Genomic DNA, 16,594 nt, shown 5'->3' with positions numbered 1-16,594 from the left:
CCGAATGCGAAAATATTTTTTTGACACCCACCCACGTAGGGAGAAACGATCATCATAATAAAATAAGAGAAATCAGAGCTCTAACGGAAAGATTTAGGTGTTCCAGTTTGCCAGGCGCCATTCGAGAGTGGAATGGTAGAGACGTAGTATGAAAATGGTTGGATGAACCCTCTGCCAGGCACTTAAATGTGAATTGCAGAGTAACCATGTAGATGCAGACGTAAATGTAGCACGTATGGTATTATTAATCTGTCGCCAAGTACGCCTGCCCATACGCTGATTGAGAATCGATGTTGATGCACTTTTTCTTGAATTGGTTGGGGATTTACATCTATACATAACTACTGGTTACGGAAATTCACAACATCGTATGTTGTGAACCCTGCCTCATCGGTAAATAAAATCTTGGATGTGAACAGTGAATCTGCGGCAAACTTCTGCAGCAGCCGTTGACAGAACCAACGCCTGCCATGATGATCTTGTGGCCTTAGGGCCTGAACGTGTTGTAGATGAAATGGGTAGAGCAACTGTTCATGAAGTGCCTCCCACATAAAAGAGTGAGACAAGTCTGCTGCTTCTAATCGCTGCCCACTGGTCCCAGAGGTCTCTTCCACCGAGCAGAGCATACGCTCCTCCACGCCAGGTGTGCGGACTGTGCAGGGCTTTCCGAGGTGCAATAATACCTGCGTCCCTCAGATGCTGAAAAAGTCTGCTGAATAGCTTATCAGAGGGTACTCTGCACTGTGGATATTTTTCAGCGTAGAAGGCACGGGCTCACAAGCTACATTTGCTAAACCATGGAAGAACATCATATCTGCTATTTGGCCTTCCATTGCTTACAACTGGTGGAAGAGAGAAAATGTAAATGTGCTACACCATTTGTACGTAAAAACACGGCGATAACAGTAAACACAGTTTGGAAGAAGGTAAAAGACCACGATACGTACCAGGGTTAACAGTACTGAACAATAAGGGACACAAACACGACGAAAACTAACGCAGCCTACAACGCGACTCGAACTACACAACTGACTGCAGACTTACTGTGAGTAAGACATAGTATCCTGCCGACACGTTTGACACAGCGCCAATGCAACGGCTACGCTAATATCCGCAACCAGGCGTCGCACAGCCCTTCCTATAAACACGTGTTTATCTCGGAACGTATGCGTTTCCGGATTCACGAGTACTAACACCTATCAAAGTATTCGACACGTTCTTTGAACACCCTGTATATATGCGCGTGTATCTCTTCATGTCTGTGAGGACAACAGCTCTTAAAATTACAATTTTAGTGTGGACGTACGCTACGTTCGACCTCCTGTGGGAACCTGGATGCCAGCAGGAGGAGAATTGTCAGCGACACTACTTCCGTACGACAGGATGAAAATTTGGCTCGGATGGAAAGTGTGCCAGGAAAGCAGAGGCGGTCAAGGCGATCGCTTGCGTTCAGCAGGAACTCTCGGTTCGAGTCCCTGTCCGCCGCAAATTTTCACCTGTCGTCCTTGGATTTATTTCAAAGCCCGAATGCGGCTACGTCATTGGTTTCTCTTAATCCATAATACAAGATTCCTCACAAAGCCGTACATGCCGTTAAAATCCCTTCACGCCACAAGGCTGGAAAAAAAAAAAAAAAAAGGTTCAAATGGCTCTGAGTACTATCGGACTTAACATCTCAGGTCATCAGTCCCCTAGAACTTAGAACTACTTAAACCTAACTAACCTAAGGACATCACACACATCCATGCCCGAGGCAGGATTCGAACCTGCGACCGTAGCGGACGCGCAGTTCCAGACTGCAGTGCCTAGAACCGCTCGACCACTGCGGCCGGCCACAAGGCTGACCCTAGTGAGATGCCTGAAAGGTCGTCGCTAGGGAACGAAACCAGAGACGTTCAACCAGCCATCAGAATCGATATGAGTGCACACATGGTCCAATCTTTCCAACCCCACTCTTGAAAAGGAGCATCTGGAGTGGAAAGGACCCACTAAATTAAGGAGTACGTTGTTCAGCATCCTCATTATCTGGGCCAACCCTAAGCTGTCTGAAATGTGCTGCAACCTTTCTCTTATATTCGAAGATGACCCACAGCGATCGAAACATCTCATCTAATTACAACTGAAGAACTGAGACAGAAGAAAATATGAGAATGGTGCCAGATCCTCCAATTCAGATGCTTTTTTATGGTGGTTTTGTTAAATCCTCAAATGCATCCACGCAGGGATCGGTGAAATTGTTCTATTGCAGCTGGAATTAGTTCCTAAGGAAGTTAAATCTTCAGTTTGCCATCATAGAGTGTACAGCAATATGAAACACCGTTGTTAAGAGAATACCCCGAAATCTGTAGGCCATCCTTAGTTCCCGTATGATGCTGCTTAACTGATCTTCAACCTGCTTTCCCTGCAAGTAACCGAAAAAGAACGGTATCTGGCGTAAGACGAATGATTCCTTCCAATGTTTGTATGCGATTTTTTTTTCAACCACCATCCGCACTGCTTGACGACCGATGTCGTCAGTACATGAGATGTGCGATCTTGGTTTAACTGTGGTTGGTCCTTCGCGTTTTCACTTCACAATCTCATCACCAATATTGGGCTTGGACACCTTTAGAAGGGCTGAAATTTTCCTGATGGATTTGTTACTCAGATAACATCCGATGCCGTCTGGAGTGGCCGAGCGGTTCTAGGCGCTACAGTGTGGAATCCTGCCTCAGGCATGGATGTGTGTAATGTCCTTAGGTTAGTTATGTTTAAGTATTTCTAAGCTCTAGGGGACTGATGACCTCAGAAGTTACGTCCCATAGTGCTCAGAGCCATTAACATCCGATGATTACTCCACGTTAGAAGTCACTGAGATCTCCTCACCCACCCATACATCTGTTACTGCTTATCTCAATACTTCCTGCCTCCCTTTATACCAACGACTCCACCTCTCGTAACATCTAGTGGTCAACTCCACATTGAATAGGGGTGTCAGGATACTTTTGATCTGATAGTGTATAAATACTTACATTTCTAGCGAAGTATTATTTTATTACTCTAAATGACTCGCGTATATATTTATATGTATCACTGTCATGTCGTTTCACTAGTCAGAGGGTCGTAAATGAAACCAGAGATTTACAAAGTACTCTTTCTACTTTTTCTGTTTCCTATAGTTCCTAAAACTTTAAAGTTCACGAGAGAGATTACTGAGGAATATTCTCTCAGCTGAACCATACAACCTTTCTGTTCCTTTGAAGGATGGGCGAGGAGATTAATAATGGTTTGCAGTTCTGTTCAAAAATGGTTCAAATGGCTCTGAGCACTATGGGACTCAACTGCTGAGGTCATTAGTCCCCTAGAACTTAGAACTAGTTAAACCTAACTAACCTAGGGACATCACAAACATCCATGCCCGAGGCAGGATTCGAACCTGCGACCGTAGCGGTCTTGCGGTTCCAGACTGCAGCGCCTTTAACCGCACGGCCACTTCGGCCGGCTGCAGTCCTGTAACACGTCGGTTATCGAAGACATCCCTACAATCGACACGGGAGCGGTACGTCGTCGGCCTTACCCTAAAGTGTAACAGTTGGTTTTCTCAGTAAAAGCAGTATCTTTCTTTCTAAGCTTCCCACCTAAATTTCAGATATTTTCCTGACGTTCATTCGTAAATCACACAACTGTATAACAGTCAGCACTGTGCTACCCTGGAAGGGAAACGATATCAAGACTTTGGGTATAAGCGTAGACATATAGACTTTTCAAGTATCGTGCGAACCAAACTATCTCCTTCCACACTGGAGCTCTTAGGTAATTGTGTGACATAACTGATTCAAGACGAGTATCGTTAATCCTTCAGTCAAACGTTACCAAATTTTCATCTAGAACCAGCTGTTATACTTTGTTTGAGATAAACACTGTGGTGAATCACCTCACATGTACAGCGTGAACATGAAATAATCCAATAAAATTTTAGGAGGATTCTCAGGGCCACTTTCTGAGTACCTAGGTTTCAAGGATACGGGTCTCCGGTTAAACTTAGTGCTCGGCTGTATCGTAGCAGCATCCATCCTCTGAGAGTAGATGACGAGCATTAAACTTGCAAATAGATGTTGTGCTTCTCCATAACGCTTAAGATCCCTACTAGCGAGAAAGATCTCCTCTGCATACCAAGTGCTGCAAGAATTCATCATGTTCTTTTACCGTAACAGAGTCCTACAATGCTGTTGGTGGCCTGCATTCAGTTAGAGGTACTGGAGCTAAAAGTATCGTGCACCTCATCAAATTTCACTTCCTGTCTCCGTTGTAACGTACTGAGATGAAACATTTTGTTGGTTACTGTTATTCATTCTAGCAGTTGACTACTGCATATTTACTATTTAATAGCTATTTATATTTGTTGCTACACACTGAGGTGACAAAAAGTCACGGTATTGCTATATGCACACATACAGATGGCGGTAGTATTGCGTAAACAAGATGCAGAGAAGCAGCGCAGTGCCGGAGCTGTCATTTGTTAGGGTTTCAGACGTGACTGTGGGCACACGACCAGAATTAACAGACACTGAACGCGGAATGGTAGTTGGAGCTAGACGCATTGGACGTTCCATTTCGAAAGTCGTTATGGAACTCAGTATTCCGAGATCCATAGTGTCAAGAATGTGCCGAGAATACCAAATTTCAGGCATTGCCTCTCAATTGGACAACGCAGTGACCGATGGCCTCGGGTTTTGCGTGGATTGTCGGTGCTAACAGACGAGCAACACTGGCTGAAATACCAGTAGAAATCAGTGTGGGACGTACTACGAACGTATCGGTTAGGGCAGTGCGGCGAAATTTGGCGTTAATAGTCGATGACAGCGGATGACCGACGCAAGTATCTTTACTAACAACGTGACGTCGCCTGCAGCACCCCTCTTGCTCTCGTGACCATATCGGTTAGACCCTAGAGGACTGGAGAAGCGTAGCCTGGTTAGATGAGTTCAGATTTCAGTTGGTGAGAGCTGATGAGGATTCGACTGTGTCGCAGATCCCACAAAGCCATGTAGCCAAGTTGTGAAGAAGGCACTGTGCAAGCTGGTGGTAGCTCCATAATGGTATGGGCTGTGTTTACATGAAGTAGACTGGGTCCTCGATTATGTTCGACTACTTGAAGATCATTTGCTGCCATTCATGGACTTCATATTCCCAAACAACGATGAATTTATCGTGGATGACAATGTCCCATGCCACAATCGTTCGCTACTGGTTTGAAGAACATTCTGGAGAATTCGGGCGAATGATTTCGCCACCCCAGAGCGCCCGACACGAAGCGTAATATCCTGCACTGGGAACACTTTCGCACTTATGGACAGCTACAGAAGCAGCATGGTAGAATATTTTTGTATGGGTTTTTCAACGACTTGTTGAGTCCATGCCACGTCGATTCGCTGTACCAATCTGGTCACAAGGAGATCCGACGCTATATTAGGAGGTATCCCATGACTTTTGTCACCTCTGGATATTTATGATCACTTGCTCATTTTAAGCATTTTCGTTGTGTCTTATCATTTCTATTATTTGTGCTATGGGTGTACTTTATCACACTATAGATTTTTAATTTGTTTATGTTCTGTAGATACATATTTATTAGTGTGGGGGCGTTAACATACATCCAGTCAGACGCAATAAACAACAACAGCAACAACTGTAATGTTAGGAAGTGACTGTTGGGACAGATTCGGGAATCCTGAAACACCATCGTGGTCTGTAACGTAGTGGACGTGGTTTGCTGGGACTTTGCTCCAGCTGATTATGAAGTGTTATTTGTGAACCAGTTTCGTACAGATGCCTGTGATGATTGCTTGTGTAGAGTAGTGTTGTGATTGTGTTGTAGTGGATGGAAGGAAAGAATGCTAGCACATTGCCATGTTCTCTCAAAGAGAACCAAGGTAGATGCCTTGCTTAATGGATCTTTATAAACAGAGTTTAACGCTAGCATTCCATTAGACACAACGGAGATACACCGTTGCCATCTTGGATGATTACGAGTCTTAGGGCACGACGAGCCTTCCCAAATGTTTATCAGGCACCTTGCCTCGCCGCCAGCAAGGTTGTCTTCAGTGACATCTTCACATGTACGTGCGGCAGTATTTTTTTTACTAACACCTATACATACTTGGCATAAATCCATGCCGGCCGCGGTGGTCTAGCGGTTCTAGGTGCTCAGACCGGAACCGCGCGACTGCTACGGTCGCAGGTTCGAATCCTGCCTCGGGCATGGATGTGTGTGATGTCCTTAGGTTAGTTAGGTTTAAGTAGTTCTAAGTTCCAGGGGACTGATGACCCAAGATGTTAAGTCCCATAGTGCTCAGAGCCATTTGAACCATTTGAACCATAAACCCATGATAAACAATCGCATGCGAAAATGTGCAGTATGTAAAGACCCGCAGTAAAAATTTCTCCACCAGCAGACAGAACTGGTTACTTCTGAGAAGAGCATCACTGCATAAGCGGGCGATATTTGCTATCTTTGTGAATGACCAGGGCAGGTTGGCCCACTTATTTTTATTGATTTTTTCTATCTTATTTTTTGTTTTTATTGATATTTTTTGTGAAAACATTTATGTATTTGAATCTCCACCTTTTCAATCAAGCTTCTCACTGTTTTTCTACGCATAAAAAATATTTTGTATAGTAATACCACCTAGGCCAACGTACTCCACCAACGAGTTAAGTTGCTCCAGGTATTGGGACAAGTTGGCCGATATGATTTTATCATTTAATTTAGTTATCGCATTGATTATATACTTGCAAACGCATCGACCTTAATAACTTTCTACAGCTTTATGGCAGAAACTACAGTCGTAAATTGTGTTAACGTTGTTAAAATATTATTTTTACGCGGAACATCCATATTTCTTTTTAAAGTCGGTCTGTGGAGGTTTATTTTTCGAACTGTAACGTATCTTCCACTGGTGTGGCTGTCAGTATTGCTGAATTTATTTTTTGTTTGTTTGTTGTCTTTTCCCCTGAGGCGATTTTTCAAATGCCCTTTCTTCTTCAGGCGTTGGGAAGCAAGACTGGTCAGTTGATACGACGTTTAAGTTAAGAGCTCTTCTTAATGACAGCATATGCCTAAAATTGTGCTCTCGAGCATTTAAAGGCCCGGTTTCAGCAATTAACCCACAATCAACAGTATAGGCAGAAAGTCATTATCGGTAGAAATGTCCCTGTTCATGGGGGAATTGCCTGCTACTTTGAATCCAACCCGTATAATTCTGGGCGTAATTCTGTTTGGAAGGGCAGTTTCCACATTGCCTGGGAGGTCGTATATTCTCAATGGTTATTTGTTTGCTGTCACCAGTGCATCGCACATTGAGTTTACAAACTTTTTAAAGGGGTCGTAAATACTTCTATCCAAGGCCTGTAGTTTATTGTTACAGTGAACAGGAAAAGATTAAAGAGTGACAACATTTTCCTTAAGAAAAGATAGACTTCAACGGTTGAATGGGAAATATGGTTGTCAATTAGTACCGTGCAAGGATGGTATAATTTAATCTAATCTAATCTAATCTTTGCAACACGGAACATGTCACACAAAACGATGCATTTACTTCAAGAAGCTACATTCCGTCATTCACCCTGAAAGGTATAGGCAATACCTTTCGTCACAACAGAACCGTCTCTGATAAAAGGAGACTTGAACTTAACACTATGGAATATCAAAAATGGAAGCGTATTATTGCTTACTGCACTAACAGCTAAAGACATAGTCATAAGTCTTCCTTTCTCAGCAGATGTTACCCGCTCTTTGTGACGTAATCCCCTTCGAGTGACTTTTTGTCAGACTCCTAGACTGTGATGAGTGCAGTTTCATCTATATTCCAGATGTCTCCAGAGGTCAGTTTCAGTCTTAGCAATACATTGTTCAGTATGTCAAAAGAGGTCTGTGTTGGCTTCTTGAAGATAGTACAGCGTGACAAACTAGCGTTGCCTAAGGAATTTGAATGAAGAATGTCGCCTGTTGTTTCAGAAATCCTGATATCATCCAGGTCCCGCCATATCAAATTTGGCCAAGATTGTAGGATTTTACATTGAAAGACAACTGCAAAGCTGTAAGCGATTTGAGTAACTTCTTTTGCTGGAATGCCATAGCTTTACTAAGTCACTCTTCAAACATGTTTTGCTGTTTAGGTTCAAATACCTGGAAAAATTATTTTGTCTTATTTATATATTTAAATAATCCTTGACTAAATAAAGCTTTCGGGAAATTATTAGCGAGCTTAGTTTTTCCATTATATTCGGTGTTGCTATCAAAATAGTGAAAATATTAAATAACGCAGTACAAATCAGAGATATATGCCACCTGGAACCTTTTTGTGAAGCCATATCCATTCCAGGATTTGGTTGCTGTTTCAGAAGGTTCTAAATCTTCTAATTTGTTGCAGCACCTCCTATAAAGTTTTTCTGTTGCTGTTAAACTCTTTGCTCACTTCCCTAACCGATCATTCACACTGTTTTCCTTCATTTCTAATTTCTTACTTGCTTTTGGAACACATCCTCTTTCAGTTTCCTTTTTATAATTTCGAACCACTCCAAAAACAAATCGGAAGTATGAAAATGAGTAAAAAAAGGACCACATTCGAAGATAAGCAGAGATTTTATACTTGAAAAAATATCTACTCAATATCCCATAATTAATAATTTCAATTTTATGTAACAATCGTTTTAGTTGAATTCTTAAAGTAAGTTACGAGTTTTGGAAGGAAGGGAGCAAAAGAAACCCATGGATGTTACAGTTTTAAAATCAGCGAAACACACAATTTGCTTACATAAAAATAACATTGGGCATGATCTAGTCGTCGACTATGTCAGACCTATTAATGTTAACCCTCCGATGGTACATTGGGGGGACAGTACACATGAGACACAGTGGGGTCTTCGCGGACCTCACTCCGCTGCACTGCGTGAACGTTGCTGTGGGAGGATGGTGGCATGCTTAGGAGAAATAAACAAATCAGTAACGTAAAACAACAACATAATCGTATTCTTCTGGTTATACAAATATTATTTTAAACATACTACAGAAAATATTCGTACCCGTCTACAAAATTAATTGCTACCAGCACTGTCACACTGCAACGTATAAAACATTTGGCCCCTAGTAGCTTCATTGAAAAAATAGATAAATAAATAAACCAAAATGGTTCAAATGGCTCTGAGCGCTATGGAACTTAACATCTGATGTCATCAGTCCCTTAGACTTAGAACTACTTAAATCTAAGTAACCTAAGGACATCACACACATCCATGCCCGAGGCAGGGTTCGAACCTGCGACCGTAGCAGCAGCGTGGTTGTGGAGTGAAGCGCCGGCACCTGGGGGAAATTTTGGAACCCACTGGACTAGAAAAAAAGTCTCAAGAAACGCGACCACAGAAACTAAAGAGAGCCTACGGTCGAACACACCAACATTACAACAAAAAAGTGCATGTCCATGCATGCATAAATCAGGCATTACAGCACTGTCAATAAACCCGAGGTGCTATACGCAGCAGAAAACCTTGTTAGTCCATAACAAGATGCTATTACAAAATCTACAAAAAGAAGAACGAAAGATCATTTGGAAAATCCTTGGACCTCGAAACCCTGAAGTTGGATATAGACTACAAAACAACAAAACTACAGAGGAAATTTCAAATATTGCTGCTGACATTAGGAAAAAACGCCTAAAATTCTATGGACACATACACAGACTCCGTAAGTATAGACTCACGTGCCAGATATTCACAGCCACTGAAAACCTTAAAGGTATGATATGGGCCGAACAAGTACGAAGAGACCTTATTGATGCTCAACTCACCATTCAGGACACTCCAGACCGTAACATCTACAGAAGCAAAATAGACAAGTGGGAAGTCCAGCCAGAAACAAGAGCTAAAAAGACCAGTACAAAGTTCTTCTTGTTGTTCTTTTCGTTGAGTAATTGTGGCAAAGTTTGTCATACACATCTACACCCCTTTTGACACGTTGTGAAATCCGTCAATTTCCGGTTCTCCAGATACTGGACTTACCTCGCCTTCATCATGAATGGTAGACGAAATATCATATTTATTTCGGTTTCTCATTGAAAGCAGCCATCATCTTGTCAGACTGAAACAGGGGCCTTGAACTGCTCGGTGGTATCTCCTTCGTCGAGATGAAGGAAGATGGAATCTCTTTCTTATTTTTCCGGAGGGTTCCTACCAGTTAGTTTCTTTCTTTGCAGCTGTTCTACTAATTCCTATGAGTAGAACCTGTTACCGACGGTGATATTGCGATGACTGTCTTTCAACTTTTCCGTTAGATTCAGTACGTATTGGTTTGGCACTAATGAATCTTCCTTTTGTTCTACGATGCCTTCTCCAGTGCACGAGATCCCACCGTAGAAATAAAACGCCCTTACGTCACAACTAGATACAAGTTTTAAAACGTATTTGTCGGGTTTTCCACAATTCTCCGAAAGGAGCGAATTTATCCTTTTGTTTTCTTTCTTCACAACTTTCTTCACGGTTGGCTTTTGAGTCATATCTCAACCCTCGCAACAAAAATTTCAGTCTTATCTCTGACATCACACAACGAAATACTTCGGCGCCAATCCTCCCACTATACATGTCATCATGACTTGGCTTTGAATCTTTCAGCACTCCTGAGAAGAACAAGAGACCCGTCATAGCCTTCAGTTCAATTGCATTCGTGAGCCCCGTGAATGACTGACAAGGTTCGTATGTAGATGCCATTTGGGTTATTTCTTCGTTAGTGTAACGGACAATACCTCAACCATTGCGTTTATTATAAACTGAAAATAAGTCCATCTCGGTGACAGCAATTTTAACGTCTCTTGGGACGGTAGAGTCGTGTTGTCTAAATAGTTGTTTAGTCTTTCCCCAAATCGAAAGTTCTACATTCATCGTCAGAGGATGAGGAAGGCTGAGCTGGTGGAAAACGTTTTTGGTTTGAGGTTTCATCCTCAGGGAGGACATAATAAATTTCGACATCATGAATTTCGACACTGTCTTCTACTTCACTGCACAACTCTCAAGGACCATCATCACTACTACACGGTTCATCTCGTTGCCGGCTTTGTAGCTCTTTTAGACCATCTTCGTCCTTATAAAAGAACCATTTTTCTATGAAAGGAAAGAGGTCAATCATAAGGCAATACATGCATGCGGTAGCAGGTTAAGAGCCTACAAAAAGTATTTTTCTCTAATGCAGTCCCCACGTTTCTACTAGAAAGGACTTTTGTAAAGGATATCGTGGGGCAGTTTAGTCCTGTGGGCCGGCCTACCCTTATTTAAGTGGGCCATTGAGCCCCATTGCCATATTGGAATTATTTTAGATCGTTGACGGAAACGTTTTAAAGATTTAGTCTCAAAATAATACTAAATCTATAGACTGTAATCGTTGTAGTTACTTGCTTAGTAAGCGCACTGACACAAGAAAATCTTGAGTAAGCTAAATGTACTTTCACCAACAAGAAATTATAAAACGCATGACCTTCCTTGTTCTACAAACCTAAAGGCACTGACCCATTTTTGTACTCCTAAATAACGGTATTGTTCCGATCAAGCTCCTTGTGGTGGCGTATTCTGACGGCAGTTTAAGGAAATAATACGTTGCCCATCGTGCCCCTAGGGCCAATGTTTCCTCACATGTTTGTGCGAAAATTTTTATGTGGTTCTGCAGTGACTGCTAAGTTTTTTTCTTTTCCATTTTCCTTTCCTCCAATTACACTCCAATTTCTAGTACAGTAGCACCTTCCCTTTTTAAAGTTATATGAAAACCTTTGCGTTTCCTTTTTGTCTACAGGAGTTCCTTGTGAAGCCGGAGGCGACTGTAGAGGACAGGAGCGGAGGAGCCGCTAAAGGAGAGGTGTCCTCACAGGACGCGTCAGCCACGTGGGACGGCGCCAGCCCATCTCTTTCTTCCATAAACCTCAATGTCTTACCCGGCACGCTATGTGCAATTGTGGGACCTGTTGGGTGTGGAAAGGTAATGAACATCGGATTCTTTTTATTTTGGAGGCGCTACTGGCCATTGAAATTGCTACACCACGAAGATGACGTGCTACAGACGCGAAATTTAACCGACAGGAAGAAGATGCTGTGATATGCAAATGATTAGCTTTTCAGAGTAATTACACAAGGTTGGCGCCGATGGCGATACCTACAACGTGCTGACATGAGGAAAGATTTCAACCGATTTCTCATACACAAAAAGCAGTAGACCGGCGTTGCCTGGTGAAACGTTGTTGTGATGCCTCGTGTAAAGAGAAGAAATACGTACCATCGCGTTTCCGACTTTGATAAAGGTCGGATTGTAGCCTATCCAGATTGCGGTTTATCGTATCGCGACATTTGCTCGCGTCGGTCGAGATACAATGACTGTTAGCAGAATATGGAATCGGCGGGTTCAGGAGGGTAATACGGAACGCCATGTTGGATCCCAACGGCCTCGTATCACTAGCAGTCGAGATACAGGCAACTTATCCGGTTGGCTGTAACGGATCGTGCAGCCACGTACGATCCCTGAGTCAACAGATGGGGACTTTTGCAAGACAACAACCATCTGCACGAACAGTTCGACGACGTTTGCAGCAGCATGGACTATCAACTCAGAGACCATGGCTGCGGTTACCCTTGACGCTGTATCACAGACAGCAGCGCGTGCGATGGTGTACTCAAGGACGAACTTGGGTTTACGAATCGCAAAACGTCATTTTTTCGGATGAATTCAGGTTCTGTTTACAGTATCATGATAGTCGCATCCGTGTTTGGCGACATCGCGGTAAACGCACATTGGAAGCGTGTACTCGTCATTGTCATACTGGCGTATCACCCGGCGTGATGGTATGGGGTGCCATTGGTTACACGTCTCGGTCACCTCTTGTTCGCACTGATGTGTTACGACCCGTGGCTCTACCCTTCATTCGATCCCTGCGAAACCCACATTTCAGCAGGATAATGCACAACCGCATTTTGCAGGTCCTGTGCGGGCCTTTCTGGATACAGAAAATGTTGGACTGCTGCCCTGGCCAGCACATTCTCCAGATTTCTCACCAATTGAAAACGTGGCCGAGCAACTGGCTCGTCACAATGCGCCAGTCACTGCTCTTGATGAACTGTGGAATCGTGTTGAAGCTGTCTGGGCAGCTGTATCTCCACACGCCATCCAAGCTTTGTTTGACTCAATGCCCAGGAGTATCAAGGCCGTTATTACGGCCAGAGATGGTTGTTCTTGGTACCTTGGGTACTGATCTTTCAGGATCTGTGCAGCCATATTGCGCGAAAATGTAATCACATGTCAGTTCTAGTGTAATATATTTGTCCAATGAATACGCGTTTATTATCTGCATTTCTTCTCGGTGTAGCAATTTTAATGACCAGTAGTGTACATTTTCTTTTCTGAATGGAGGTACGTTTTATTCAGGTTTACAATACACCACATTGTTCCCCGCTATTTTTGCTACAAAACCGTATTTTTCAACATAATCTACGTTCAATGTGACGACCCATCGCCACCCTACTGGGAGGGCCTGCATACCGGCATGGTATCACTTTACTGGTCGACGCTGGAGCCAACGTCTTGCTGCATCAATAACCTCCCTACCACCCACTTACCGCTGCCCACGGAGTCCAATCCTAATAGGGCCAATTGCATGGAAGTCGGAAAAGTGCGATATCCGGGCTGTATGGGGGATGAAGAAGAACAGTCCAATGATGTTTTCTGAGTTTCTCTCGTTTGTGCAGACTTATGTGAGGCCTTGCGTTGTCATGGAGAAGCAGAAATTCATTTGGATTTTTCTGGCGACGAACACGCAGAAATCACACCTGTGTGCGTCAGCCGGTACGGGGGAGAATGGACAGAGTTGCGCGGCCTTGTTGCGACAATGACAGACGCCTCGTCCTACGACTCATTTTTTTTTCACTGCCGCTTGGAACGTACCTCCGTTACAGACGTCCTCTTGAAGGCTACGTAAAGAGGTGCCACCTACTGGCGCTTCATGAAACCGTCATGGGCTAAAGCAAGAATATTTTACGATGCCTCACAACAAATTCTGCCTTTTTAAGCAAAACTGGCCGAGGAAAAAAAGTGTTGCGTTGCATATCGATTGCTCCTCATATTTACAAGAATGTACAGTACTTGGTAATAAAAGGCTAACTGTGGAACACGGCCTGCAATTGCTTCTAGGGTGCAGGGAAAATTTAGAAATGGCAACTTAGAAAAATAAAAAAACTTTCTCTACTAAATGGCAGTGTTCGTTTACGGATTATATAATTTTTATTCCACTTGTACATAACTTAAGCTATGTGCTCTCTATCAGTTCGTCTTGTAATGCTTTAGCACTAAAGAATCTGTGCTTTGGGACATATATAGACAGAGAGTAGCAAGACATTTGCATGTTTCATTGAGTATGCACGCTAGACTACATCTGAAGTGCAACGTGACAGTTGCTTCCTGCAAGTAACACAGTTTAGAAACACGTCGAAATAGCCTAGCCTTTTACACATTTGCCATCCACAAATGTTTGTGTGGCTTATACTACCACGCACGCTGTCCCATTTATCTTGAGCACCCTAAATAATTTCGGCCAAAAACAAAATAAAAAAGTATCAAGCAAATGTTGTTTAGAAACCAGGGGAAATAACGTAAATGATTTAGTTGTTTTCTTGTAGCTTTGTTCGTCACAGTGATATGAACTGTACATTTTTTAAGTAATAACGCATATTCCTTTATTCCTTCCACAACACCTGCTCAAAAACATATCACGATGTACCATTCACGTAAACATGACGTCATTAAAAACGTAACACAAAACTGAATTTGACTCTCCTATTCTGGCACACGGTGAAGGTATATACGGTAACGTAACGCATTCACCTGCTGGTGTAATAGTAGATAAATGGAAACATAAGGAAGAAGCACACCAGCAAGCGGATGATCAATAATGGTCTTATAACATTTATTGGAGGTGTTCGAGAAGGTACTTTTGTATATCAGATTTCAACTCGTTAAGAATGATGTGTTCGTTGTATAATAGAGGGATAAATAATTTCAATTCATGGAATGGCAAGCTGAGACCGAAAGATCGCATAAAAAGAATGGCGAATTAATTTTTCTCCTTGGATTTTTTTGTGCAGAGCTCCCTGTTGTATCTGCTAATAAACGAGCTGTCACCAACATCTGGAAAGCTCAAGATCGGAGGGAAGATATCATATGCGAGCCAGGAGCCGTGGATATTCGTCGGCACTGTGAGGCAGAACATCCTGTTCGGACAGCCTTACGACAAGAAGAAGTACCAGAAGGTGGTGGAGGTGTGCGCCCTGTCCAAGGACTTTGAGCTGCTGCCGTACGGAGACAAGACGCTGGTGGGAGAGAAGGGCATCACACTCAGCGGCGGGCAGAGGGCCAGGGTCAACCTCGCCAGGTACGTATTGCAGGAAGAGGTGCCAGACGGTAGCGGAGGTGGGTGTCCTGACCAAGGACTTCGAACTGCTACTGTTCAATGACAAGACGGAAGTAAGCGTGAAAGGGATCACTTTCAGATGCGGGTTGAGTGTGGGGGTAAGTGGCGGATCTCTGATGGCTGTTCACAGATTATTGAAAGTTAATTGTCCACTTTCTCTGTATCGGGGTACATAGACAATGAGTGCAAAAAAGTCCCGGATAGGCGCTTGATGTGTTGTCGGTTGTGCATATTTTGTCTCTGTACAGATCTGTAAGAACGACGCTTACATTCATATTGACGGCGACGTGATTACCAGTAGATCGGCGACCAACCACGTATGGCTCTGCGGCGGTGACATGATGTCCGTTCTTCAAACTCTTGTGGCCGTCCTTTTTAGATTAGATTAAATTCAGTTTTCGTTCCATAGACCAGAAAATGAGACGATTCTCGTGAGTGTGGAGCATGTTAGAAAGTATAACATAAAACACTTGAATATAATACTTATTACCCTGACTATTTGTCAGAAGATTGTCAAAATACGTGAATACATTGCAGTAAACTGGATATTTACAGAATTAATACACTGTCAGAATGAAACATTACTATGCACTTTTAATAAGTTTATCATACAAAAAAACCTCAATCTTGATTGTTATGACCAAGTGCTGCCAAAACTGAAATCTAACAGACATTTTTACGTAAGCTGCTCTAACAGTCCCTGTTAAGATATTCATCTATAGAGTAGAAAGAGTTGCCTATCAAAAAGTCTTTCAAACTCTGATTGAACCGTGCTTTATCTGAAACCAAGTCTTTTTATGGTTGCTGGCAATTTATTGGAAATGTGTCTTCCTGAATATTGGACACATTTTTGGGTCAAAGTAAGAGATTTTAGGTCTTTATGGAGATATTTTTGTTCCTAGTGTTGATGCAAGGTATTGAGTTATTGGGTGTAAATTGAGATATATTATTTGCAAGAAAGTGTGGTGATTTACGCGTATGGACACGTCTCTGCGCTATTGAAGAGTCGGACTAGACACATCTGAACTAGGACACCCGAATTCTTGTGTAATCTCTTGAATATATTCTAATCGACCCATGCATCTTGCGCCACCAACAGAGAGTTAACTCACAAATTGTTAAAA

At 42.8% G+C, this 16,594-nt stretch overlaps 1 protein-coding gene across 1 annotated transcript in view; it reads left to right on the top strand.

The window, feature by feature from the left end:
* LOC124594008 (ATP-binding cassette sub-family C member 4-like) overlaps positions 1-16,594 on the top strand; it is a 181,029-nt gene that overhangs the window by 54,563 nt on the left and 109,872 nt on the right. Inside the window, exons 9-10 of the mRNA XM_047132360.1 lie at positions 11,813-11,995; positions 15,145-15,431. Of these exons, the coding sequence (XP_046988316.1) occupies positions 11,813-11,995; positions 15,145-15,431 (470 nt within the window). The remainder of the gene's footprint in view (positions 1-11,812; positions 11,996-15,144; positions 15,432-16,594) is intronic.

The sequence above is a fragment of the Schistocerca americana genome, chromosome 2, assembly GCF_021461395.2.
Source record: "Schistocerca americana isolate TAMUIC-IGC-003095 chromosome 2, iqSchAmer2.1, whole genome shotgun sequence".
Taxonomy (NCBI): Eukaryota; Metazoa; Arthropoda; class Insecta; order Orthoptera; family Acrididae; genus Schistocerca; species Schistocerca americana.
The sequence above is the reverse complement of the archived record's forward strand: the minus strand, read 5'-3'. Positions and strand labels throughout refer to the sequence as shown.